This window comes from Lycorma delicatula, chromosome 2 (genome assembly GCF_047948215.1).
Source record: "Lycorma delicatula isolate Av1 chromosome 2, ASM4794821v1, whole genome shotgun sequence".
NCBI classification, from domain to species: domain Eukaryota; kingdom Metazoa; phylum Arthropoda; class Insecta; order Hemiptera; family Fulgoridae; genus Lycorma; species Lycorma delicatula.
In genome coordinates this window covers 216259924-216284932 of record NC_134456.1, presented here as the reverse complement: position 1 = coordinate 216284932, position 25009 = coordinate 216259924, and the positions used below count along the sequence as shown (strand labels likewise).

The window sequence follows — 25009 nt, the reverse complement described above, 5'->3', positions numbered from 1 at the left end:
TGAAGTTTTCGTACCTGCATATATACACCTCCTTTTTATTCTTTATTATTACTTTGAAGTGTTCCCAATACACTTTTGAGTTTCTTTTTCTTCCCATTTTTAAACCATCTTCAAAAAATATGGAACAAAGAACTGTTGAGTGCAGATCTAAAGACACAACGATTTACATGAAAATGAATCTCTCGCATAGTTAAACACCCGACTTATCACAATACGAGTCAGCGCTAATTGGTGAAGGAACACTGTGTTTTGATGATGAATGCTGTTCCTTTTTAGGACAACTCAGTTTATTGACGAAAATGCTTGAAATAATGAATAAATGACTGGACTGGCGTGGATATGTTGACATCACTTTGATTACCAGTACCTTTTAACTAGTACAATGATAACAGGTTTGACACTGGCAGGTGCAGGCTTCAGATGGTAATACTTATTTAAATGTATACCTAATGGGATGGTACCTGATTTGGTTACTATTGATTTATGAATAGATAAAAAAAAATCCTATCCTATTTTCAATGTTAGTGCTTTTCACTATTTATTGTTAGTTCTTTTTCATTTATTTATCAAGATGGGCTGGATGGTCAGGGCTGTATTCTTTGTGGATGGGTTGGTAAGACATGAATATCATAAGTGAAAGACGTACATGTGTGTACTTGGCATAAATAAATTTATTGAAATGAACATCAGTGCTTGTCTAGGTAAAAAATAATTCCCAATTTTTTCTTGGAATTTATTTGTTGGGGAATATTCTTAAAGAAATTTCCCTTGATATTTTTTTCTTTTATTCTTTAAACTTTTTATTTCTCAGTTTTTACTTTCTTAATTATTGAAGTATGTATAACAAAGGCAAACGATACCAGTATCGTTAAAAAAAATAATACAGTTGATTTTGTTTTTGTCAATATTTTGAGATAGCAGTCCAAAATTACTAAAATCAGTGTTTTTAAGATGATGATTAAAATATAATTAAGGTAATGTCTTAAAATAAAATTAGTTTTATTTTATTTACATTGTCTTTGGTGTTATTTATATCGTCTTAAAATACAATGTATTGTATTTTAAGTATTTAGTATTCTCTGAGAAAGTGAATTCTGAAATGGAATGTTAATTGTAATTTTATTATATATAAATAGCTATTTTCATTAAATTGAAGTAATACCATGTTATAAATTATTTTTAAATAAGCTTCAGAATACAAGAATTATTAAAATTTCTGGTTTTTGTTGTCCAAGTTACATCAGGAAATATTAAAAAAAGTTTTATAACGAATAAGACAAATAGCTGTAGATCACAAAAAAATCATTAAACCACGCTGAATTGGGTTTTATACTTACTTGTTTTGTTATATTAGATCTACATGACCTGACTTAAATAGACTTAAGATAACATTTTATTAAACTTTTATTTTTTGTATTTTTTTAGGTGCCTGGAAGCAGTACCCTTGCTGGTAAGGATGCAACAAATACTAGTAAAGATTCTGTTAATAGAACAACTCCTCCTAAACCTCCTCCACCGTCTTCTGCACCATGTGTTGCTGTGGAACCTTCTCCAGCACCAGAACCTGAGAGAGAAGAGGTCACTCCAACTAGCAGAAAAACTTTGACAACAGCCACCAGGAAGAATGTTCTTCCTCACCATCATCTGAGTGTAGATGAATTACGATTATTACATGTGAAGGTATTTAATATTATTATTATTCTGAAATAACAATGGACAACAAAATTTAATTTTTTGTTTATTACAAAAATGCTAATAGCTGAATCTTATAGTATTTTTTATGCTGATTTCAAGAATGTAAGTGATTTCTTTCTTTCAGGCATGGTTTTTTTTTTAATTACCTTTTTTCTGTAAGAAAAAACCATTATGATGGTAGAATAACAATATTATATTGCAATTTCTACATGCCTAAAATCTGATTCTTTTGTACATTCTGGTGTAGTTTGCTGTAGGTACATCAATCTTTAGATACCAGTAGTAGTCATGCAGCATTCTTGGGTTTCCATTTTCTCATTTGTTTCCATGGTGGATATTTCCTGGTAAAGCGTTCTCCATGTTCATCACTCATGGCTTCAAGATTGGTAGGGAAAAATCCAGATGGGAATCTAAGAAGTTGATTTTTAGTGACATATTACATCCAAGAGCTTTATAGTTTTTAAGAAGCTCAGTTATATAAGTTCTTTGTAGTTATATGCCTTAGGATTTGCAAGGAAGTTGTTTACAACCTTTTAAAAAGTTTTCCACGGAGCAACCACACAGTCATTCAAACTGTCTTCAAATTCAATATTATTGATTAGTTTCTTTATTGCATTTCAGAAAAGATATCTTCCTTTATCTTAGTATCACTTATATTAGGAGCTAGTTTTTTAAAAAGAAAAATCCAATCCCATCACAATTCATTACTTTAACAAAATTTTTTATTAAACCTAGTCTAATGTGTAGTGCTGGAAGGTAAACTTTTTCTGGTTTTACTAGTGCTACATTTTTCTCTCCTACAGTCAGTGTTTCTCATTTTGCCCATTCTTTTTTTACATAATGATTCTTGCTATCTCTGCTTTGCCACTGACACAAGAAGCAACAGAATTTAATATACCCAAGTTTTAAACCAAATTAGAGTGCTCACTTTCAGGTCTACACAAATATTTCTACTGAATCATATATAACACAAAGTATTCTAATATGACTCTTTCATGTGAGCTGCATGAGTTAAAGGAATTGATGGAATATTATTTCCAACATAAAGAAGGACTGCTTTCAAACTATGCTTTTTGGAGTTTATAAAAATATGCCATTCATGAGGATGGTTCAAATATCCCAAAGCTTCTTGTAAAGATTTTATATCATTACAGTAAACTAAGTCCCCATACTGAAAGAAGAAACATTCATATTTACACTGGCTGTCACAAAAAACACTTAATTTAATATTGTGTTGTAAAAGATTCTATGCTTTCAGTCATGATGCGAAAATTTCTGCTTGATTCTTGGATAAGTTTAAATCACAAACAAGATCATTTAATTCTGACTGATTAATTAAGTGTGTACAGTATTTGTACTTTTTTAAAAGTCTGGGTCTGTTTTTTTCATCATCAGATAACTGTATAACCTTCACAACATCAACAGTTTAATTTTCATCTACTTCCTATGTTTTTTGGTGGTACCGGAACTGAAAACTATAGACTGTGAGACAGTAGTCTTATAGCAGAGGAAATATTTGGATATTTAACAGTATGTCTAGTCTTAGCTGTTATTTTTGTTATACAAAAATAGCAGTCTGTGAAATGATCCTTAAGTACTCTCCAAACCATCAGAATTGCAAATGATATGTGACGAGATCCATTTGACCAACCAGTCAATAGCATTATACATGAACTACAGCAAATATGAGGAGCCCAGGGCCTGTCCTAATCACCTACTTTACATCCAAAATATAATTCATATGATTTATTTTATTAGTGGAATTATATTTCTCCCCTGAGACTTATATGTTACCTCATCATAAGTGTAGCAGAAACGGTCTGGATGATTAATGGAGATCATGGATAGTAATACTAGATCATGGATACTGGTGTTCTTTGGTGGTTGGGTTTCAATTAACAAGACGCATTTCAGGAACGGTCAACCTGAGAATGTACAAAAAGTACACTTCATTTACATTAATTCATATCATTCTCATTCATCCTCTGAATTAATACCTTACGGTGGTTCTGGAGGCTAAACAGAAAAAGAAAGAATAGGATGGTTAATGCAACTGCATTACATTTTAATTAAGAAGTTCATTGCAATACACTCACAAACATGTATTACAAAACTTTATTTACTTTATACACATATTAATGTATATACATTGACTTTATAGGAAAAAATAAAAGGTAATAAAGTACTGAGAAAAATAAAACACGATAGGAAAAGTAATCGTTCCATTAAATGTTACACACACAAGAGTTGATCAAGAACAACTTGATTCATGAAGTTGAGATTTTTCTTAGCCAGCATGGTACATTATTTATTGTTTATAGTATTACAACCAGCACTGAGTCACCAAAACAAAATTCATATACAGTGCACAATGTGTGACACAATTACATTTATAAAAAAATATGACATAAATCGTATTTGTATCACTTATAATTTTTTTAATTTCTTAAGTAATAATGATAATATTTATTTTTCATGGCTATTTATCTACTCAAATAAATTATAGTTTATTCAGATTATTAACTGCTGCAATAAATAAAATAAATAATATAGTGTGTCCATAAAATAATAGTGGGGTTTTAAATTATTATTGCTTCGGAGCATTGCAGAGAGATGAACTGTACTTTAAATTAAAGAGAAACACTTAAAGTTTATGTGTGCGAAAGCTAGCACATGCACATTGTGTTCCTAGTTCATACAAAAGCAACACATGCATGTTAGTCATCATGTTTGCAGTGCAGAGGAAGGTTTAAAAATGTTTTTCTAATTCCTATAAACTGTTTGATACTAGCAATTTACTTTTATGAATAAAAGCTCCTTGTGCTAATCAACTTTTAATGTATTTCTTCTTTGTAATCTTTTATCTTCAAAATTAAACTTTTTCTCTTCAGGTGAATTATGTTTTTGTTTCTTTATATTTAACTTGATTTTTTGTCATTTCATTGCTTTTATTTTTAGCTAAAAGAACAGTATTAATCCTAACATCTTCCTGGATTCTTCTCCTTAATGGATCTCTATTATGTTATAAAAGTTTTTTTTCAAATCCCTTATTGTTTCTCTAAACAAGTTGAAAATCATCAGAACGGATTACATTTTTCTCAATCTGTTTCACACTTTCTTTGTTTCTTGCTCTTATCTCATCTGTGAAATTTTTGTCGTAGAAGTGTATTTTTATAAGTTGTAAAACCTTTTCTTTCCCTGAACATCTCTTTTTTCATTAAAATTTAAATATTTTATTCCACTTCTCATGATCAGAGATGCCTTTTCATTAAGTAGAGCAGAAAGAACTTTTACCAGAATGTAAAGAAATCTAAAGAATGTTTAGAGATTATTACAAGATTTACACTGTTGATAGTGAATAGAAAGTATTCCCATCATGACTGAATAGAAATAACAAATCAGTTTCATTTAAGCTTCATTATTATACTTATTGTTGCCAATCATTTAATTTATTAAACTGAATCAACATCAGCATGGTAGTGACTAAAGTACCTTTTTAACCTAACTACTTTTTTTTTAACCTACCTACTAGTAGGTGTGAAATTTTACATAGGAATTTTTTTATTTTCTATAAATTAGTGTTTTTAACAGTGACAATATCTACTTATAAGTTGGGTTATTTTCTATAAATAGAAGGATTAAAAATAAATTATGTTAGTGTAGGTATTTGTAATGAATGCAAAGAAATTTTGAAGAATTTGCATAAATGTAACCAGTTTGTAGAATGAATAAAAGAAACTGGGTCCTCATTCAATATTCCTGGATTTAGTAGCTGACAAGGATCTACTGTTTGTTCATTATATTTTCTTGAGGTGGTCATATTTACGTAACAGTCATTTATCTTAATAGTTTAATGCTATAAATAAAAAAATCTGATGTGATCACCAAATGAACTTCGTTGAACATCTATTACATTACAGACACTCATATTTGCTGCACTTCATTTAAACTTATTTCATTTGAAAGTAAGATACGATCCTCCAGTTCTTTAATAAAAGTGGACAGTTACACAATTGTTAAAATATTAGTTTTTATTCACACAAATATTTATACAATTATTAATTCAATAATTTTACCTGAAATATTAAGTAAGAGTAAAAGTCCCTTGATTACTCTGTAGATAAATTGTTTACCAAATAATTCAATAATAAAAACTGATTATTCTATACCGTAAGGTCAAAATTAATATTTGTAACCAGTATATAAGAGTTCACTAAACGGAATACTTTAATTATTAACTTTTATTTATATGACACACCTGAAAAAAATTTTCAACAATCACTTTAAATTGAATACAGTTCAAAAATGTATTTTATTTTTCTGTCAAATAGTTAAATAAAATGATTTTTTTAAAATAAATATACAATTTTTATAAGAATTTCTTATAAAAATCAAAAAAATAATACAATTATAAATTATAATTTTCAATTAATATTAAATAATCAGATATTTCACCACATGTATTGCATATACACATATGTAATGCCTATTAAATTACATTTACACATTTTTAAAAGTACATAAAATTTTATTTCACTAATAATTTTTTCCCTTTTTTCATAATCATTGAATTATTTATTGTAAAACTTTTTTTACAATCATAGGTTAATAATTAATTATTAAATCAATATATTTAAATTAAAAAAAAAAGAAATAAAAAAAAGAAACAAAAGGAGATGAAGTTTGATTCGAACCTATGTGCCTTCCCTTTAAGATCCAAATATTTCATTAATTAGAATTTTAATTTCAATTGCAATCAAAAAGGGAGGTGCACAACTAAATGCTATAACAGTGCTAAATCCAAAATTTTTACGTCCTATGGCTAATCGTTTTTGAGTTACACAAAAGATGCATGCACATACATACTTACGTACAGATGTCATGCCGACTAAGTCAAAATGGACTAAACTAGTCAAAATGGATATTTTCATTGAAATATGAAAACTTAAATAATTTGTGTTTACAATACTTCCTTTACTTTTTACAAGGAAGTAAAAAAAAGTTAAATAAGAAAGAAGGAGGTGAAATCTGAAGACTGGAATTTTTCACGATCACAATACTTATTTATCAAAATACTCACATATCAAAATTTAATATGTTTAAAAGTAGGGATTCATATAATAAAATGATGCCCTTATAATATTTTATTAATTTATTAACTACTATGATCATTAGTCATTATGTCATCAATAACATTAAGAGAACTATAGCCAGTTTTTACTTCGTTTTAGACAATCAACACGAACCAGTTTATTGAATATTGCTGCACTCATTAACATATTGTTACTTCACAGCTTTTTAATTTCCAGAATATATTCCGTACGAAGTGTATTTCCAGATGTTTCAGAATTATCAAGGGGATATTATTAAAAAATGTGATGTGTATATATGTGTGTGTAATAGCCTACTTGTACTGCTTGAATAGAGCTGGTGAAATATAGAGGCAATTGTTGATTTTGCATTTGTAAGGTATGTAGTATGATTTTTTTTTTTTAAGTAGATGAAACATCTAAACCTGAGATCCACTGTTAGATGTACAGTTTAAAGAAATAATGTAACAAGTGATGATTTTGTGAGAGAATGGTACTGGAAATTCAGAATGAACTAACATGAATGAAGAGGAAGGAAGAGAGTGAAATTCCATAGTGAGAGATAAGCTTGTTGAAAAATATTAAAATGTTGTTCTTAATAAATCTCACTTAACAGTTTTTAAGTTTAGAGAAAATTTTCATCAAACTTCAAGCTTCACTCTTTACAGGATTGTTAAACAAATTGGATTATTGTAAGTTGTGTGCACAAGTTCACCAAAACAACTTACAGATGCTCACAAAACATGAAGAATGAGAGCATCATTGACTTTTCTTCAGCAACATTAGAATAAAGAAAGTGAATTTCTTTACAGTATTGTTACTGGAGAAGAGACAACATGGATTCAGTTCATCATTATTGATATAAAAGAACATTTCTAAAATAAATGCACACGTACTCATCAAATAGCCCAAAAATTCAAATAAGTGATGGCTATCATAATGGAACTATGAAGGTATTTTGTTGACAGAATTTATGAAGCCAGATATCAAAATAACCACAGATATTTATTGTGAAACATTGAAAAAGCTTAGAATAGTGATACAGAATAAATGGTAAAGGAATACTTAAGAAGGGGATTGTTTTTTTACATGACAACATGGCCTCACATTGCCAGTAGTACGAAGAGTATGTTAAATAAGTTTAGTAGCAAATTTTTTTAATTCCCCTTACAGCCCTGATTTGGTAACATTTGATATTCATCAGTAAATAAAATTGAAGATTGGCTGGCTATGCAATACTTTAAAAGCAATGATGAACTCAAGGATGGAGTCAACATATGGATGGGTACTTTGTTGGCCTTGTTTTTTGAAGAGGGGCTAGACAATCTGGTATCATAATAGTGCTTGTATTAATAGTCCTATGGGAGGAACTATGTTGAGAAGGAACATAAGAATGTATGTAACTTTTGTATTTAATAAATGTTTTTGAATTTATTTATTTTTATTACTTGACTAGATGCTAATTTATTAACAGCACCCAATGTATATATACACACACACACACACACACACACACACATACACACACACACCTATTTTTCTACAATTGCTAATTTAGAGATTTTAAAACCAAGTAGATCACTACTTGTGATAAAATACATCCTAATTACTTGACTCACAAATTTGAACTTCACATATAGTAAGGCTGAAGATATATATATATATATATAAAGTGTTGCTCTTTAAAATCATGTGGGAGGAAGACAGGCTTACTCATATGCAGAATTAAAATTTATCATAATTTTTTGTGTGAGTATTTTTTTTTCTTTGGTAATCAATGATGATACTGATTTAAAATTTAAGCTATTATATAACAACAATTTTTTTAAAACTAAATTAGACAAATTTTGAAAAAGTTTCTCAGAAACAATTCATTACATTTATTAAACAGTTTGTTGTGACAAAAGTTAACATTTTTAACTATTAATATATTATTACAACATAAATAAAACTGTAAACAGAATGTGCTAGACTACTTAGAAAGAATACTGGAAGACCTGATACCCAGTGTAATAATATAGTTGAGACCAAGTGGAAGCAAACATATTGATTCACTAAGTGAAATTATTCTCTGTAAGCCCAGTTTAAATCCATAGAATATGTAGATAAAAGTGCAAAATAAAACAGAAGTAATACTAATAATTGTAAGTGAAATAATCTAACTTTTGGAAAAAACAAACAATAGATTAAACAAAATAACACTTGACAATAGAATGAATCATGTTTATATTAAAACAAGTTACTCAGTTAAATTAATTTTTTAAAAAATCAAAAAGAATTTGAATTAAAAATTCTTTGAAAAGCTTTCATGGAACAACTGTAAGTCTATCCTAAAAGTAGAGAAAAAGACAAAAAATATTTTATTTGTCATATTATATTATATAATCATTTTATAAATTAAAAATTTTCCTTTATTACATATTCTGATGAAGTGCGTTTATTATGAAAGTGTATATTTCATATTTAACATGGGCATTTCTGCCAAATGAAAATGAAATGATCGTTGAATAAAAAATATCTGTTTGTACAAACTGTTGGCAGAAACAGATTAAATTATTGATCTGTAATGCTCATGATTGATTCATTTTTCCATTACATTGTTCAACTGCTTGTTTTTTTTTTGTTTTTATAAAAGTATTGGTTTCATTTTAATTTTTTTTTTCACTGATTGGCTGCAGGATGTTTTGGTTGATGCCAGTGAATACCATATATCAATCACATGATTTTACTGTTTTATGACCCTTTTATTCTGCACTTTAACATTGCAGTAGTTTCATGAATAAGATTTATTTAGTTTTTGAAACTATTTGATATTAGCAGTTAATTACAACGTATTTAATATTGATAAAACAACTGTTAAAGCTGGGCAAATGACCTGTTCTCAGCAAATGGCATATGGTTTATTCACTTTATCTGTTTTCGTTATCTTAACATTTGTTCCATTGAGCTGACAGATTCAATTTGTGTTTGCTGTGCAGTTTTACGAGGCTCGGTTGATAAATTTTGCACACTAGCGTGCTACACAGAGACAAAAGGTACTATCGAGTTGGGCATGGCAGCACATGATATCTAAAATCCCCCTCTACAAACCTGCAATAATGCGTTGAAATCCTTTTAACGGTTTGTTTTAAGTAGCAGTTAAAATGAAGTCGAGTACAGCCAATATGTCAACACAGTTAAAACAGCATGTAGTGATAGAATTTTTAACAGCAGAAAATGTAAAAAGCGGTTTACGATGTTGAAACTGTTTACAGGAGTACTGTGAATGGGTGGGGTTTGAAATTTTGTGAATGTGTAGCTGGTAAAGCGATATTGAGAATGCACCTTGGAGTGGACAACCAGTTTCTATGACAGATGAGAAACATTGAAAGAAGGTGGACGATTTGCTTCAAAGTGACTGGCAAATCACCCAGTAATGCATCACTATTCAGTTAGGTATATCTAAAGAACAAGTAGGCCATGTTATCGAGCAATTGGGTTATCGTACTCTGTGCACGATGGGTACTGCGCAAACTCTCTGATAGCTCTCCACAAGCTGAAGTTTGAGCCTATACCGCATCTGCCATACTCGACAGATTTAGCTCCGTGCGACTTCCACTTCTTCCTTCATCTCAAGAGGGATCTCAGAGGTAATCAATCACTGCACTACTGACGATGAGGTGAAGGAAGCTGTGGCCACTTGGATCCGAGAAAAACCGCTAGAATTTTTCAGTGCCAGAATGTGAAAACTTGTCACACATTGGAAAAAGTGTATCAGTATAAACAGGGATTACATTGAAAAATAAATAATGCATTTTGTAGCTAAGGTATTGTCTTTTATACATTTTTTATTTCATTCCAATATCTCTTTTCATTCCCACGGTACGCATATATGTGCAAAATTTATCAGCCAAGCCTTGTGCTATTGGGTGGAAAAAGGATAGTTTCTACAGAAGTGAAACAGCAGTTGGTTTTTATCTGAGAAAGTACAGTTTAGTCAAACTGTTTGATATTTTCTGACACATCACTACTTCATTTTATTTCTTGAATGTAATTATTGTGGCGGCTACTTCAGCACAATACTAATAATATTGTTTGTTAGTAGAGACTAAACATTGTAGCTTTTTATTTTTTTCAATGTAACTTTTAATATTTGTAATAAAAAAAAATATGTTTTATTGGTATTATTGCTTATGAAGTAATAATGTTCGCTACAAAAATGCTTCAATAAGAATTATAAATATTTTTAATTTTTTCAGAGGCGCCATGATTCTAATGGCAGTTCTTCAGATGATAATCGTTCATCAGGCCATGCTAGCATGTCTGATGGACACACCAGTTCCAGTCCACCAGTGGACAGACATCAACACTACCGATCACACCTCAATTCAGTGCCTGAAGATGAACGGTACTACTTTATGTTCATTATAATGTCATTGTAATCAGAAAAATCAATTAATTTATCCAGAGGTTATTATTTGAATAATGTTGAATGAATGTATTTCTTAAAACATTTAACTGACCTTGAATCAGTAGATTATGTTTAGGACTGATGATAAGGAAGGATTAATGTTAACGTTTCGTTTGGCCAACTAGCTTGCAGGATATTTAAAGAGTGCCAAAAAAAATTACCATATCAGAAAATTGGCTGGGTGATCCACCTGAATTAAACTAAATTGTTTTTCTAAATGGTGAAATCTTATTTTTATTGATTCTGTACTTAAACATTAGCTTTTTTATTTATTTTCTCTTCCACAGTTGCTTTCTTTTACTTTAGCTTATTGTCTATCATTTAGATGTATCCATGTATTTACAGCAACAAACATTAACCATGAGTTGCATTTGTCTACTTTACCACAGCATAAATGTAATTTTGACATAATACATAGTTTCTCATTTTTGTATAAAACTTTTAAAATGGCATTCTTAAACATTTTTATTTTCTAATTAATCACAAATGCAAATTGACAATGGTATGAAAGCTACTTTTACTGCGGTCATTATAATTTGATTCTTCTATCAACACAAGCTAGCCTGATTTCTATTGTCAAGATAACTTTTTAAACCATCCAATTTGTTTAATTTTTTTTATGTAGTCATCTTCTTTTTGTTTCTTTAGTTGCCGCAATTTTTTTTTGCCTTGCAAGCATGCGCTTTATTCTTTTTCTGCAGAGATTGAGGTAATATGGCTGCTGGTTCTTAAATGTAGGAGTATAGGCATGACTTAATTTCCTTCTCAATAAGTCAAAATTGTAGCTCAGGCAGGTTGTAAATAATCAATGTTTTTCATAAAATGTTCTTCACAAGTTATTTGATGATTCTTTTGAATTTCACATTCCTATTTTTTTCATACTGCTACAGCTAAAAAAAAAATTAATTTTTTTCAATAGTAACTTGATCTACAGTTGAAGATGCAGTGTTTAGATGCATCATTTATAAGAACACAACTTGTATCATTATTAGACAGTGTGGTAGTACATAACAGCTACAATCTTAATAAACTAGACAACTGTTCTTTTTTGGTTGTCTATTTTATCATAATACACTTTAGGTGTATAAAACTTTGTCTTAAAACACTAAGAGAAATATTCTTTTAAAGATCTGACATATTTAACAAACAATGGATACAACAGAAACAAACTTCTTCTATTAGCATCTTACTATCGAGGAAGTATGACCACTACTTTTAAGTCATTATATTAGTGAAGAGTAGTAATTCAGCCCTTCTAATTACCCTGGGTCTGGGCCTATGGTCATCAGGATCTGCTCTTGCTTTATTGTTTGCCAAAAAAAAAGAAAGTATTATCAACTAACTTGGCTTCTTACATCTTTTAATGTTTACTGAATGTAAATTAAAAAACACAATGGCAGCTTAAGTACATTTTATTTCTACCACCATCTTCAGTCCATGTTGGTCCCAGAAAAAACTCAGAAATTATTTAAAAAGTAAAATTATTAGATGTATAATTTGTTTTTAATGATGCCAGTAGACAAAGTAGTTTTGCTAAATCTTAACAAAATTGGTTAGTTCTAAACATCATTGTTTATCTACATTAAAAAAAAAATTGTATATTACTCTTGTTTTTACTCCAAGTTAGTTGTTGATGTTATGTAGGCAAAAGTGTTTTTATGTCATTGAAGTTTATTTTTAGTTGAATTCTTTAAGGGTTGCAAAACATTTTGGTAATATCTTCTCAATATGTTGGTTGGCAATAACACTCCATATGACTCTTTGGTCAGCCATTCTCCTGAACTTGGCATAGGTCCTGCAATTCATGTCATTTTATATTAATATATTCCATTCTAGGCTAACCTCTAACATTTTCATCTTTTGTGGTCCCTTCTAGGATGGGTGCTTAAGTAAGCTATCATGTCTTAAAATATGTTCATACGGCTCTTTCTAATCACTTCCAACTAGCATGGTTTCTTTAATCCCATTCTCAGTAAAACATGAATATTTGTAACCTTGTCAAAATAACTAATTTTCATCGTTCTATGCTAGCACCATAATTCAAAGATTTCGCCCTTCTTTTTCTCTGCTTCCCCAAATGTTCAAGTTTACCTACCAGGGGGGCATATCCACACAAATGTCTTCATCAGTGTCATATTCATATCTTCACATCAGCGTTCACATCCGTTGCTGTGTAAAGTTTGTACTTTTTGTTGAATGCTAACTTTACTTGGTCAAAACTGCCATACTTAGATGTGCCTTTCGACCGAGGGTAGGTAAAGCAGTCTACACTCTGAAGTAAATTAGAACCTTTGTACTACTAGGTCTGTCCATTGATTTGTATTCAGTGATAATCATATGTTTGTTCAAGTATACAAGTTTGAAATCTACCTTATTTTAATATTATTATTAATAATTACATTTTACTAAATATTTTTACAGTGTAAAAATTCTTCTTATATCTTAAATCATTCCTCTTGAAAAAAGGAGCTTGGTTATAAATTGAGATTTATGTTCCTTTTTTAACTTTATTGTAGAATATTCTGTAAGTTAATGATTTCTGTCGCAATACTTTCCTCAGAAATAATTGAACACTATTTTTATCAAAAGTTTCTGATATGTTTTACAGGCTGTCAGCAAGTGTAATGCCTAACCAGAGTCGTTCTGGGCGTAAAAACATACAGAATAGAAGCAGACATCGAGCTACACCAGCCAAGGTAATTACTGTTTTTCAATGAAGCTTCTCTTAAAGGCTGTTTATAACAATGTATGCATTTTCATTTATTAAAAATAAATCAGTTTTTTTTCTTTTTTTGTATAATGTAACTTATGCTAAAAATGTAGATTGGCAAAAATGTTTAATTCCTAGATTTCAAGTTAATAAGCTATTTTCAGTCCAATTCTATCACACTGTTTATAATTATTACTTTTTTTTTATAAGATTTGCTTTTATTAGATTAGGTGCTTTCTGTTGATACAATTAGTTTGTCTTGCAATGTAATTTCTTACTACCAGCTTTTTTGCTACTTTTATTTTTTTGTTTATATTTTGAATTAGAAGAAGTCTGAAAAATATATATAAGCATAAGCTGGACAGAATGCCTAACAAATCAAATTAAATAATGAATCAAACAAGAATTCAAAAGAAATAGTATTTTGGCCACACTGCGTATTGAAGTAATACATTAAGATAAAACAGCATATTTTTTCAAGTATTTCTCTTATAAACTACAGTCATTAATAGGCACCCTCTAGATATCTTTATTAGTTATTACTAATAGTACATGTTCATTAGTTAATTCTTTAGAATGTTAATGGGTCTTGTTATATCAACCCCCTATTATTGAAATAAACCATTATTTTTAAATGCCTTCTGCAGCTTTATAATTAGTTGATAAGTAGTAAAATTATAGCTTTTTAAATAATAGAAATGCTAATGGTATAAAAAAAATTAATGGAACAAATCATATATAAACTAATATTACAGTCATTAAGATTTATAAATATATATTTTTTTAATTTTTAGATGAGATATCATAGCTAAAAATCAAAATGTATCTCTTGATGTCAGTTATTTAAATACGTCAATAATAAGTTAGGTTAATCACAATGTTCATGTATTATAATATATATAGTTCTGTAAGTGTTTAAAAGTGTTTAAGCAATATTGAACTAAATTGAGAAGGATTAGAGGCCTGGCTTAGATACTACTTTAACAGAAGTAAAATTTCCTCTATTACAAAACTCCACCAAACAAGCCAGTACGTTACGTGTGATTAAATTAGCTACAATGGAATCTATTTATAAAAAGAATTTTTAAATATCTACTTTTGTATTGCCAACTCTAGAAATGGACAGCATCCAAATTTGAAAGTACTTTATGGAGTATAACTGATAACTTATACTTTGGTCAGTTATCTACTCACCGGTTTGAAAATTTGAAATAAAAAGAACAACAAAAGATTTCTGTTGGTTATCTGTGTAAAAGTACAATTCATAAGTTAACTTAATTGACTAAAAAAAAGAGATAACTTTCTTTTTAAGCATGAAATAATAGACAGTTCATCAGTATTCAAAGGGCATCTTCTGATGGTTTTTGGTTTTTAACAGTTGATATCTCTTACGAATACGATATAAATTATACTTATAGATGAAAATGATGGAAATTATATTTATTTATAAATAGTATAATTATTACATGTATATAAAATTCATCACTTGTTTACCAGTCATGTGAGTTTTGCAATAAAGATAAATGTGCTTGTATAAAAAATAAAAAGATTTCAGGAAATACAATTTAACTGTTTTGGAAAATCTAACAAAGAAATATTCTCTGTAATTTTTGTAAATAATTGTATTTGTATTTAGATGTAATTGTATGATACATATACATATATATTGTTTATGTTGTGTGTGTAGATCTAGTTGTGAAGGAGTAGATATTTGTATTCCATAAATATTAGGATTCTGTTTTGATTTTGATGTTAATTGTTGATTTGTAATATATTTCTGTTATTTATACTTGACTAGAGTACTAGTTAAAATTAATATGTCCCATTTTATTTTAATCCTATCTTGGAACTATGTTATATATTGCAGTTAGTACCGAGTGGTTCTGGTTTGGAAGACATTAAGCTGGCAATACAACAGCTTACTATGCGGTCACATACATCAAATGCTGGATATAGTACCTCTACATATTCAAGTCTTAGTGGTAGTGAATCTAGTGAACCGGCAGTTCGTAGGTTGATGAGGCATTCATCATTAGAAACAATTAATACAAATGTCACATCTGCTGATGAATTTGTCTGGGTTGATTCTCATAATAGGTATGTACATTTAAAAATATTATTAATAAACATTAATATTAAACATTGTTACTCTTTATTAAATTTCTTATTTTACATAAGACACCCAAAAGTTCCAACTGTGTTGTGGAAGGATAATTTTTTGTAGGATTAAATGATTGTGCTACTTAGCATCACATGTATTCTTTATCAGTCACTGCACCTATGATATTTGACACAGTGAGTTATCCCATTTTATTTGTCAATACATTCTGTTGCAAGTTCACAACTTGCTGCAACATGGCCATCAAATTCAATACAAGGCTATTCACTGATGTGGTAGATTGAATGTATATTGAATTTGCAGTTGCATTAGTCTAAAATTACATAGATAAATCTATGTAATTTTATTTCTTCATTATTATGAATAGGGATGAAGAATGAGTATATAGGTTGGTAAAAAGGCTGACTTCAATGTGATAATAAGAATGTGACTGTGCTGATCAGTGACAACCATAATAGATTTCTTTCAGAATTTTTTTTATGATTAATCAGATGAAACATAATATCTTTATTTAGTATAACTCAGTAAATTAATGTATTTCACATAAATTGAATTATTTGATTTTTATTCAAAAATCAAAATAAGGTAAAATATTAAAAAATAAACAATTTTGTAGATATCTTCATGATCAGGTACAATTTAATTCAGATCATCAAAAATTTTTTTTATGTTCCATTTTGTATATTTCATAATTTCTACAGTGTTTTGTATTTATTAATAATCTCTATAAAGTATTAATGTGTAAAAAATATATTATGTGAATGTATACAGTATAAATGTTATTTATTATTTACATGTATAATAGGTAATTAAATGAAAAATCTCCAGTCTTGCATCCAACAGTAAGTGGAGTTATGAAATATGTATTTCAAATAAATAATAATGAATAAATATAAGTTTAATTTCTTGCAAAATTATCACATAAGATTTTTTCACATCTACTTGTATTTTTTTAAAAATTAAACAAAATGCTAATAAAAATATATAAGTTTTCATTATTTATTTTTGCTTTTGTTACAGAGATTTATTTGAAATTGTTTTGCAGATTAGTTGAACTTCAGCACCTTCCATGGTCTAATCATGATGTATTGCGTGTCATACAAAATGGTAGAGTCAAAGAAAGTATGGAACGTGTTGCTATGGAAACAATACCTAGACTTTCCTATTTGATGCAGCGAGCGCTGGTAAGACTTGCTAGAGAGGCTCAGCGCCTCGCTAAGCCTGTTGGGATGTGTGGAAAACAAGAAGTAGCCAGTGCCTTGAGAATAATATTATGCCCTGTTCTTGCCGATTCATGCATTAAGGTATGTAATGTTTATAATATAAATCCTTTTTATTATTACAATTTGTGAAAAATTTTTAATTATTTTAATTTGTTAATATAATTACATATTTAAAATTATTTAAATAAGTATTCTTGTTTTACCAGAAAATTTACATAGTGTCCTCCTCTTGGTGTAAAATGTTTGAGCATACATACAGAGTGAGTCAAAAGTATGGAAACCTCTCAACAACTTTAAAACCATTCTAGATAGAATATTATAACTTTCAGTATAAGGTATCAGTCAACTACTTGACTTTTTGACAAGAGATAGAACTTCAACCCATTCTTGTAGTTGTAAGCCCAGAAGTTGTAGAAGTTGTAGATAGAATATTATAACTTTCAGTATAAGGTATCAGTCAACTACTTGACTTTTTGACAAGAGATAGAACTTCAACCCATTCTTGTAGTTGTAAGCCCAGAAGTTGTAGCTCAAATATTTTAAATGTTAACACCCTTTGAGAGATAAATCATTTTAAAGGTCTGTAAGACAAGAAAAGTAGTATAAATAAAAGTTTTGTGCGATATCTGTACCCAAAATGGCAGTGGGATAAAGTTTGGATTTTGAAAATTACTAAATTTAGTGAATTAACATAAAATTAAATTAAAAAAAAAAATAAAGTGAATTGAATTAAAATCTAATCTAATTAAATTTTTTTTATAAATTAAGAAAAAATTTAATTTTTAACAGAAAAGATTGCTTTTGTTCCACTTTAATGAGTAAATAAATAAAAGTATTGTCACCTTATCATGCTGATCATTGATGGTATTCTTACCATTGTTGCTAAAATGAAGCTTACTTCACTGTTGTATAATATTTAATTTAGAGTTTCATTAATACATTGTTAGTTTCTTATGAAAATTTACTGTGATTAGTTAGCTAATTGATTTTGCCTAACTTTACCATATGTTTTACAAACCACTTTTTTTATTTATCTTTTTTGTAATTGCTTTTTAATGAATTAATTTTTTCTGTGCTACCTGCTAACATTGCTATCAACATGTCACTTAGTGAACAGGTGAGAATGAAAGAACAAGTCACACTTTTAATGATGACGGGCTTTGGTGATAGAGTTAGGTCATGTAATGAGGTTTGTGAATTGTTCAATGCAAAACTTAATCAAAATCCTATTTCATAAGGTACAGTGTCAAAAACCACCAAACAATTTGAAGAAACAGGGATAGGTTAACCAGGGAGACCTAAATCTGCAACAAATAATAAAAAATCGTTACAGATTATCCAAGAATTGAGAATCCTCATTCCTCAATTCAAACAGCAGCATGAGAACATAACATTAGCCAAAGTTCAGTCAGTTATCTGAACGTTAAAAAGTAAAAATTTCAAACCCAAAAATTTGTCTGTTGCAAGAACTTAATGAAGATGACTATAATCGAAGACTTGAGTTCTGTGAAATTATGATGAACAATATTTGTGCAGATCCTAGTTTATTAAACAAAATAGTTTTTAGTGATTAGACCACTTTTTTTTAAATGGCTATATAAATGATCATAATTAGGTCAATACTGAACTGACATCATTCCACACTGGTATCATGAGGCACATACACAGTATCCAGTCAAAAGTAAATGTATGAGCGTGTATTGTTGGTGGACGATTCGTAGCGCCTATATTTATTGATGGAAATGTAAATGCAGTGAAGTATGAGGCTTTGCTTCTTGACCATAACTTTCCAAACATTCAAAACGTTGTTGGCCTCAACTTCCAAAACACTGGTTTCAAGATGGTGCCCCGCCTTATTTTGGTCTTCAGATATATCAAATTTTAAATGCATTTTTTCGTGGAATATGGATTAGCCAAAGGGGTCAGAATATTGGCCAGTGAGATTACCCGACTTGTCACCATTGGATTACTTTCTATGGGAGCTATTTAAAAGGTATTGTTTATCATAATAAGCACCAAGATATCGATGATTTACAAAATAAAATTCAAGAATCAACACAAAATATCACTAGGGAATCATTGAATAATGCAGTATTATCCTTTTGCAACCTATTGGTATGCTTTCAAACAATAGCAGGACGTTTCAAACATTTATTAAAATGAAATGTCAGTAAATAAGCAAACATTACACTTAAAAAATAATTATTTTTTTAAATAAATTTATTTGGTAACATCCATTTAATCAATTTTTTATAAATTTATTTATTTGTGATTAACAGTTACTTAAATTATCAATGTAATTTTTTAAAATTCAAACTTTACCCTGCTGCCATTTTGGGTTCAGACATTGTACCAACTTTTTATTTATATCATTTTTCTTGTCTTAAAGGGCTCTTTAAAATGTTTATTGCACAAAGGATGTTACCATTTAAAATATTTCCATTACAACTCTAGAGTCACCCCCAACTTCAAGAAGAAGTTGAAATTCTATTTCTCATCAAAAGGTAAAGTAGTTGACCCGATATTCTGAAAGTTACACTATTCTATCTGGAACAGTTTTAAAGTTGTTGAGGAGGGACTTCCATACTTTTGACTTACTCTGTAAACATATATATAGACTGTTTAAATTCTTTCTAAGAATTCAGGGGATGATCCACCACGTGGAAATTAAGAAAAAAATATTATATCAACATATGTCCAAAAACACTTAAAGTATTGGCTATCCATCATTTTGTATTTTTAACATAAAAATTTATTTCTCAGGGATGGTTAATGTTTTCAGCTGAAATTTAATTACAACTATGGTACCTAGAGGTTTACTTCTATCCTCTAAAAAAAAAAACCTGATCTCTATCCTTTTCAAAGCGGCAGTGATGTAAACTTTTTAATTGTTAATATCTTTGCAACTAGTTTATTTAAATGTTATGTTTTACAAAAAAAAAAAAGTTAAGCATTTTGTAATAAAGAAAGGAACTCCTTATTTATTAAAATCCGTTCATAAATAACAAAGTTATGGCTAAAGACTCTTGAGTCACTCTAAACCAGTTTTTATTTTCTCCTGAATAATTAAACAAAACTTTTGTTATTTTCCTGAATAAAATACAAAACAAAGTAACACGTAGCTAATCTAATGTTTACCTTTCCATTGTACAGTGAAACCTTTACATTGTATTTGTATCTGTAAGGGTATTGCAATATATTGATTTTTTAAATTGACAAATTCAGTGTGGATGAAAATTTACTAATGTAACAGATACTGCAGATAACTAAATGAAGAATTTTGTTCACCATTAGCAAATTATATATGTGGTTATGAAATCACTTGAGTTTTTTTGTGGCTACAGGTGCAGTTCCTCAGTCATACCGTTGTATTTTTCCTGTTGGAATGAATTCTATTTGGATTAGTACAGTTCGATTCTTATAGTTGTGTTTTGTTATACACAATTAAAATTAGTCTAATTTTCTACATGTATAGGGCTTTATCAGGTGTTTAATTTCAACATGAATTTCAATTACTGTTTGTTATTATTACATTTATTTACAGTTAACATAACTATTCAAGATAGAACTGTTATTGAAGAAGCCAGAAGTTGTAAATTGTAACAAAAATGAGAGGTAAACATTTGATCAGTATTATACTGACTTTTTTTTAACACCACTAACGCAACTGGTCCTCATCGTTAAGCAAAACATAGTCACCTCATAGTGTCATGGCAGCAGTCTCTGTCCACCCTGGCTAGACCCCTTCTGGGGCTTTCCCACTGGGGTCTGCCCAACTTCACTAGGACACACCGACCTTCCTCTTCCAGATAGCCGCTAGGCCCTTCCGCTAAGGAGCTACTCATCCTGTCCCTAATCTTACAGTTCCAGATGTATGTTTTGCACATCCTTAACTTCGTGACCCACTCACACCTTTAGGGTTCTTTATGCCATCATCGGGGAGTCCTGACCCCTCCATTTTTGAATGTGGGCAGACCTGAACACCCTGGGCAAAAAGACTACCTCCGTGGCTCTGCACGTCTTCACACTTCAACACTTTTTTTTTTTAATTATAACATTCCATCACACATACATGAGTGCACCTCACCCTACTTCTGTAAAACACCCGGCATCATCAAGCATCACATGGCTGTTACTTCCTTAAAGCAAGCATTCCTATCAAGTCCTGTTCCTAGCATCGTAGAGCCGCCTCCCCAATTCTGCCCTCCTCTTCCTTTGTACCCAGAATTCTGCTGACCGTTTTCTCCATGGCGTTCTATTCCCTCCTCCCAGGAGCATGTATCCCACGATGTTACCTGGGGTGAGCCACGCCAGTCTCATCTGTACTCTGACGTGATCCCACCGAGCACAGTTAAAAAGCATGTGCTCTGGTGTTTCCATTTGCGTACAATATGCACACGCTGGGGAGGCTCTTCTTCCGAACCGATGTAGGTAAGTCATGAAGTTCCCGTGACCAGAGAAGATCTGGGTGAGATAGTAACTCACCTCCCCATGCCCTCTCTGAATCCACGGCCCAATCCTTGGGATTAGTCTCTTCGTCCAGCGGCCCTTAGTGGTGGCATCCCACCTGGTCTGCCACTCCTCCAGTAGAATTCCCCCTGTCTCAGCCTTTGTCATTCCCTTGTACCTTCTTGTTAGCTGTGCTGCCCTCAGATGAATTGGGGGGGGACCCTGGCGATGACCTCTACCACATCGCCTGAAATCATACGATAGGCAGAGGCCACCTTGATCTCTGCCCTTCTCTGGAGTGAGGAGAAGAGCCTCTCATTCCTCGCCCTCACCAGTACCCCCCCCCCCCCCCCCACGGGACGGACCGGCACCACATATAACAGAACCGAGGTGGCCTCCGAGAGAATGAGCTGTGTCTTTCCAGCCCAGAGTCCCTGCTTGTTACTCATTAGTCTTGTAAGAGCATCAAGGATCCTTCCTGCTTTGTCAGCCGCCAAAAAAAATTACATTTTTAAAAAAAATGTAATTATTATCTTCGCATAGTTATGATCGCATAGGATCACTTTAGTCAGTCCATTATTCAAGTTTCTTTGATGGGACTATTTGGCCATGTGGCTCTCCCAGTACTTTTTCATACATTTCGATCTTTGTGCCCTTTCTAGTGTTGATAATGTTTGTGTTGTGAGTTTTTTCTTGTGAGTATGAAGCGAGTGTTTTTGTTCTTGACTATTTAATTTTATCTTATCTGTGGTGTCTTCTGGTGTAAGGCCAAATTTCTTTCAGAACCTCTCTTTTTTCTCTGATCCATCTGCATCCTGTCTTGGTGTTTTTGAGTCGAGATTGTACTGTTCTAGCTGTTTCAGAAGTCTTGAATCTTGCAACCCCATGATATGTCCAAAGGATCCTAGTCTCCTCTTACACATGGTATCAGTGATGGGATCCAACTCTTTGTACATGACTTTGTTAGGCAAATGGTTCCAAGAATTTGCCTCTGAATTTTACTTTTGACTTTGTGAGGGTCTATCTTTGTGAGTTCTATCATGTTTATTTATTTGGGATATAGTCCAAGGTGTCTTAGAAGTCTTTGTAGGGATTCTTTGTGTATGCAGTCATAAGCTTTCTTGAAATCTACAAATGTTATCATCATTTCTGTGTTTCTTTTCCTGTTGTAATCCATTAATAGCTTGAAACTTATGATCTGGTCTGTGCAGCTCCTCCAGGTCTGAAACCTCCCTGGTATTCTCCTAGTTCTTTCTCGAGTTGTGAACTGGTCCTATTCAGGGTGATTCTTGAAAGAATTTTGTATGTTGTGTCTAGGAATGAGATTCCCATGTAATTGCTAGGGTGGTTTTTCTTCCCTTTTTTGTGTAGTGGATGGATGAGTGCTGTTGTACAGGGTTCTGGTAGTTCTTCTTTGATCCAGATGTTAACAAGAGCAATTTTTGTTAATTTTCCTCCATGTTTCCTGATCTCTAAAAAAGTCTAATCTTCTCGTGCTGCTTCGTAATTCTTCATCTTACCCATTGCTAGTTAGACTTCTTTTATTGTGGGAGGGTTAATGTTTTCCAGTGGTGTTGATGTTGAAGTTAAGGAGTGCTGTCAGTTTTTCGCAATTTAGGAGTTTGTTAAAATATTTAGCTAAGATTTTTGCATTGTCTTTATTGTTATGGGCCAGTTTATAGTTTTCATTCTTTGTTAGTAGGGTTGGAGGTTCGTATTTTTGAGGTTTTGTAATAAGTCTCTTTACCTCTACTATGTTTTATTGAATTCTTCTTCTATTGATTTCAGTGTATCTTTATAGTGTTGTCTTTTTATTCTCCTTAGGGTTCAAGATGTTTCTTTTCTTTGTTTTACTAGATTTTGGATGGCTGTTTCTGATTTTTGGGATTGGTGAAATAGCCGTTCTTGATGTCTTTTCTCCATTGTTTTGTCACATTTGCTCTTCCACCATCGATATTTTTTATGGAATTTTATTGAGGCTAATTCTTCTGCGATTTGTTTAAGGTTGTTGATGAGATCTTTGAGTTTATCTGCGTATGCTGTTTTTTCAGTTGCTTTTTTGTAATTTTCATTCTTGATTAGTTGGGTGGAGTCCATTTTTCTTTTAGTTTCAGGGGTTTGGTTTTGTTGCATTCATTGGGAGTAAATTTAATTTTAGTTTTGATTACATAGTGATCTGAGCCTGTGTCTACTCCTTAGAGGACTTCTACGTTGTAGATCTCCTTGTGGTAGTGTTTGTTCATGAAGACATGGTCTAATTGCCATTCGCCTTTAGTGTAGTCAGGGTGTTTCCAGGTTTTGCATTTTTGAGGTTTCCTCTTGAAATACGTAGATTTTGAGATTAGTATGTGGCTTTCTCTTGGGAAGGCCATTTTACAATGATGCCACACGCTACCTTCTTTCTCTGCCTAGTTGAACATTGAAGTCTCCAACTAATTGTTTAACATGATTTTTGAGGATGTTATTTATAGTCAAGTCAAGTAGATCCCAGAACTTTTCTGTTTCTTTACAGTCTTTTGGAGAGTTACTTTTATTAATAATGGGTGCATGGGTGTTACATTTTATTAGATGCTTTTAGGATGAGTGTTGATATTCTTGGGGATTGTGAATTGCATTCTTGTAATAATAATTTATTATTCTGAGGCTGACTAAAAAGCCTGTTCCAAACTGTGGGATATTTTTCATCACTCTCTTCACAGGTATACCTTTGTAGTGCCTATATCCTTGAGATTTCATGACGTCCTGGTCTGTGTTTCTTATTAACTGCAGACCCATGACTTTAACAGTGTTAATCCATTAGGCCAGTTATTATTTTTAGTTTGCTAATGCATATGAGCGAGTTTACATTGTGAATGGAGATGTAGGTGATTTTCTTTGGTTTGATTATAGACTTCGTATTTTTCTTGTTCATGTGTAGTGTTGGAGCATTCCAATGCTTCCGATCGTATGTTTTCTTCTAAGCCCACCATATCCAAATGCTGCCTTCTCTGAACTTGTGTTGCTTCGTTCAGCTGTGGAGTATTCCTTAAAAGACCTTTCATGGTTGACTATCAGGGGATCACCTGTGGTGGGACTAGGTCCCAAGCTACAACTGTAGATGTGATCTAGTGAGGTGTTTATATATGTAATAAGATAACTCTTACCTTTTTTTTAATTTCTTCATATAATTTTTTACAAAAGCACTTTTGCAGAATTCACATAATCAGTCGTATATAATACATTTTATAAAATTACATATAAAACATAAAATTAAAATTACAATTACATATACTG

The 25009-nt window shown here is 30.9% G+C and overlaps 1 protein-coding gene across 1 annotated transcript in view; it reads left to right on the top strand.

Annotated features, from left to right (window-relative positions):
- Nucleotides 1-25009, top strand: part of LOC142319650 (ankyrin repeat and BTB/POZ domain-containing protein 2) — a 165689-nt gene that overhangs the window by 90245 nt on the left and 50435 nt on the right. Inside the window, exons 4-8 of the mRNA XM_075357190.1 lie at nt 1426-1680; nt 11024-11172; nt 13844-13931; nt 15813-16042; nt 17110-17368. Coding sequence (XP_075213305.1) covers nt 1426-1680; nt 11024-11172; nt 13844-13931; nt 15813-16042; nt 17110-17368 — 981 coding nt within the window. The remainder of the gene's footprint in view (nt 1-1425; nt 1681-11023; nt 11173-13843; nt 13932-15812; nt 16043-17109; nt 17369-25009) is intronic.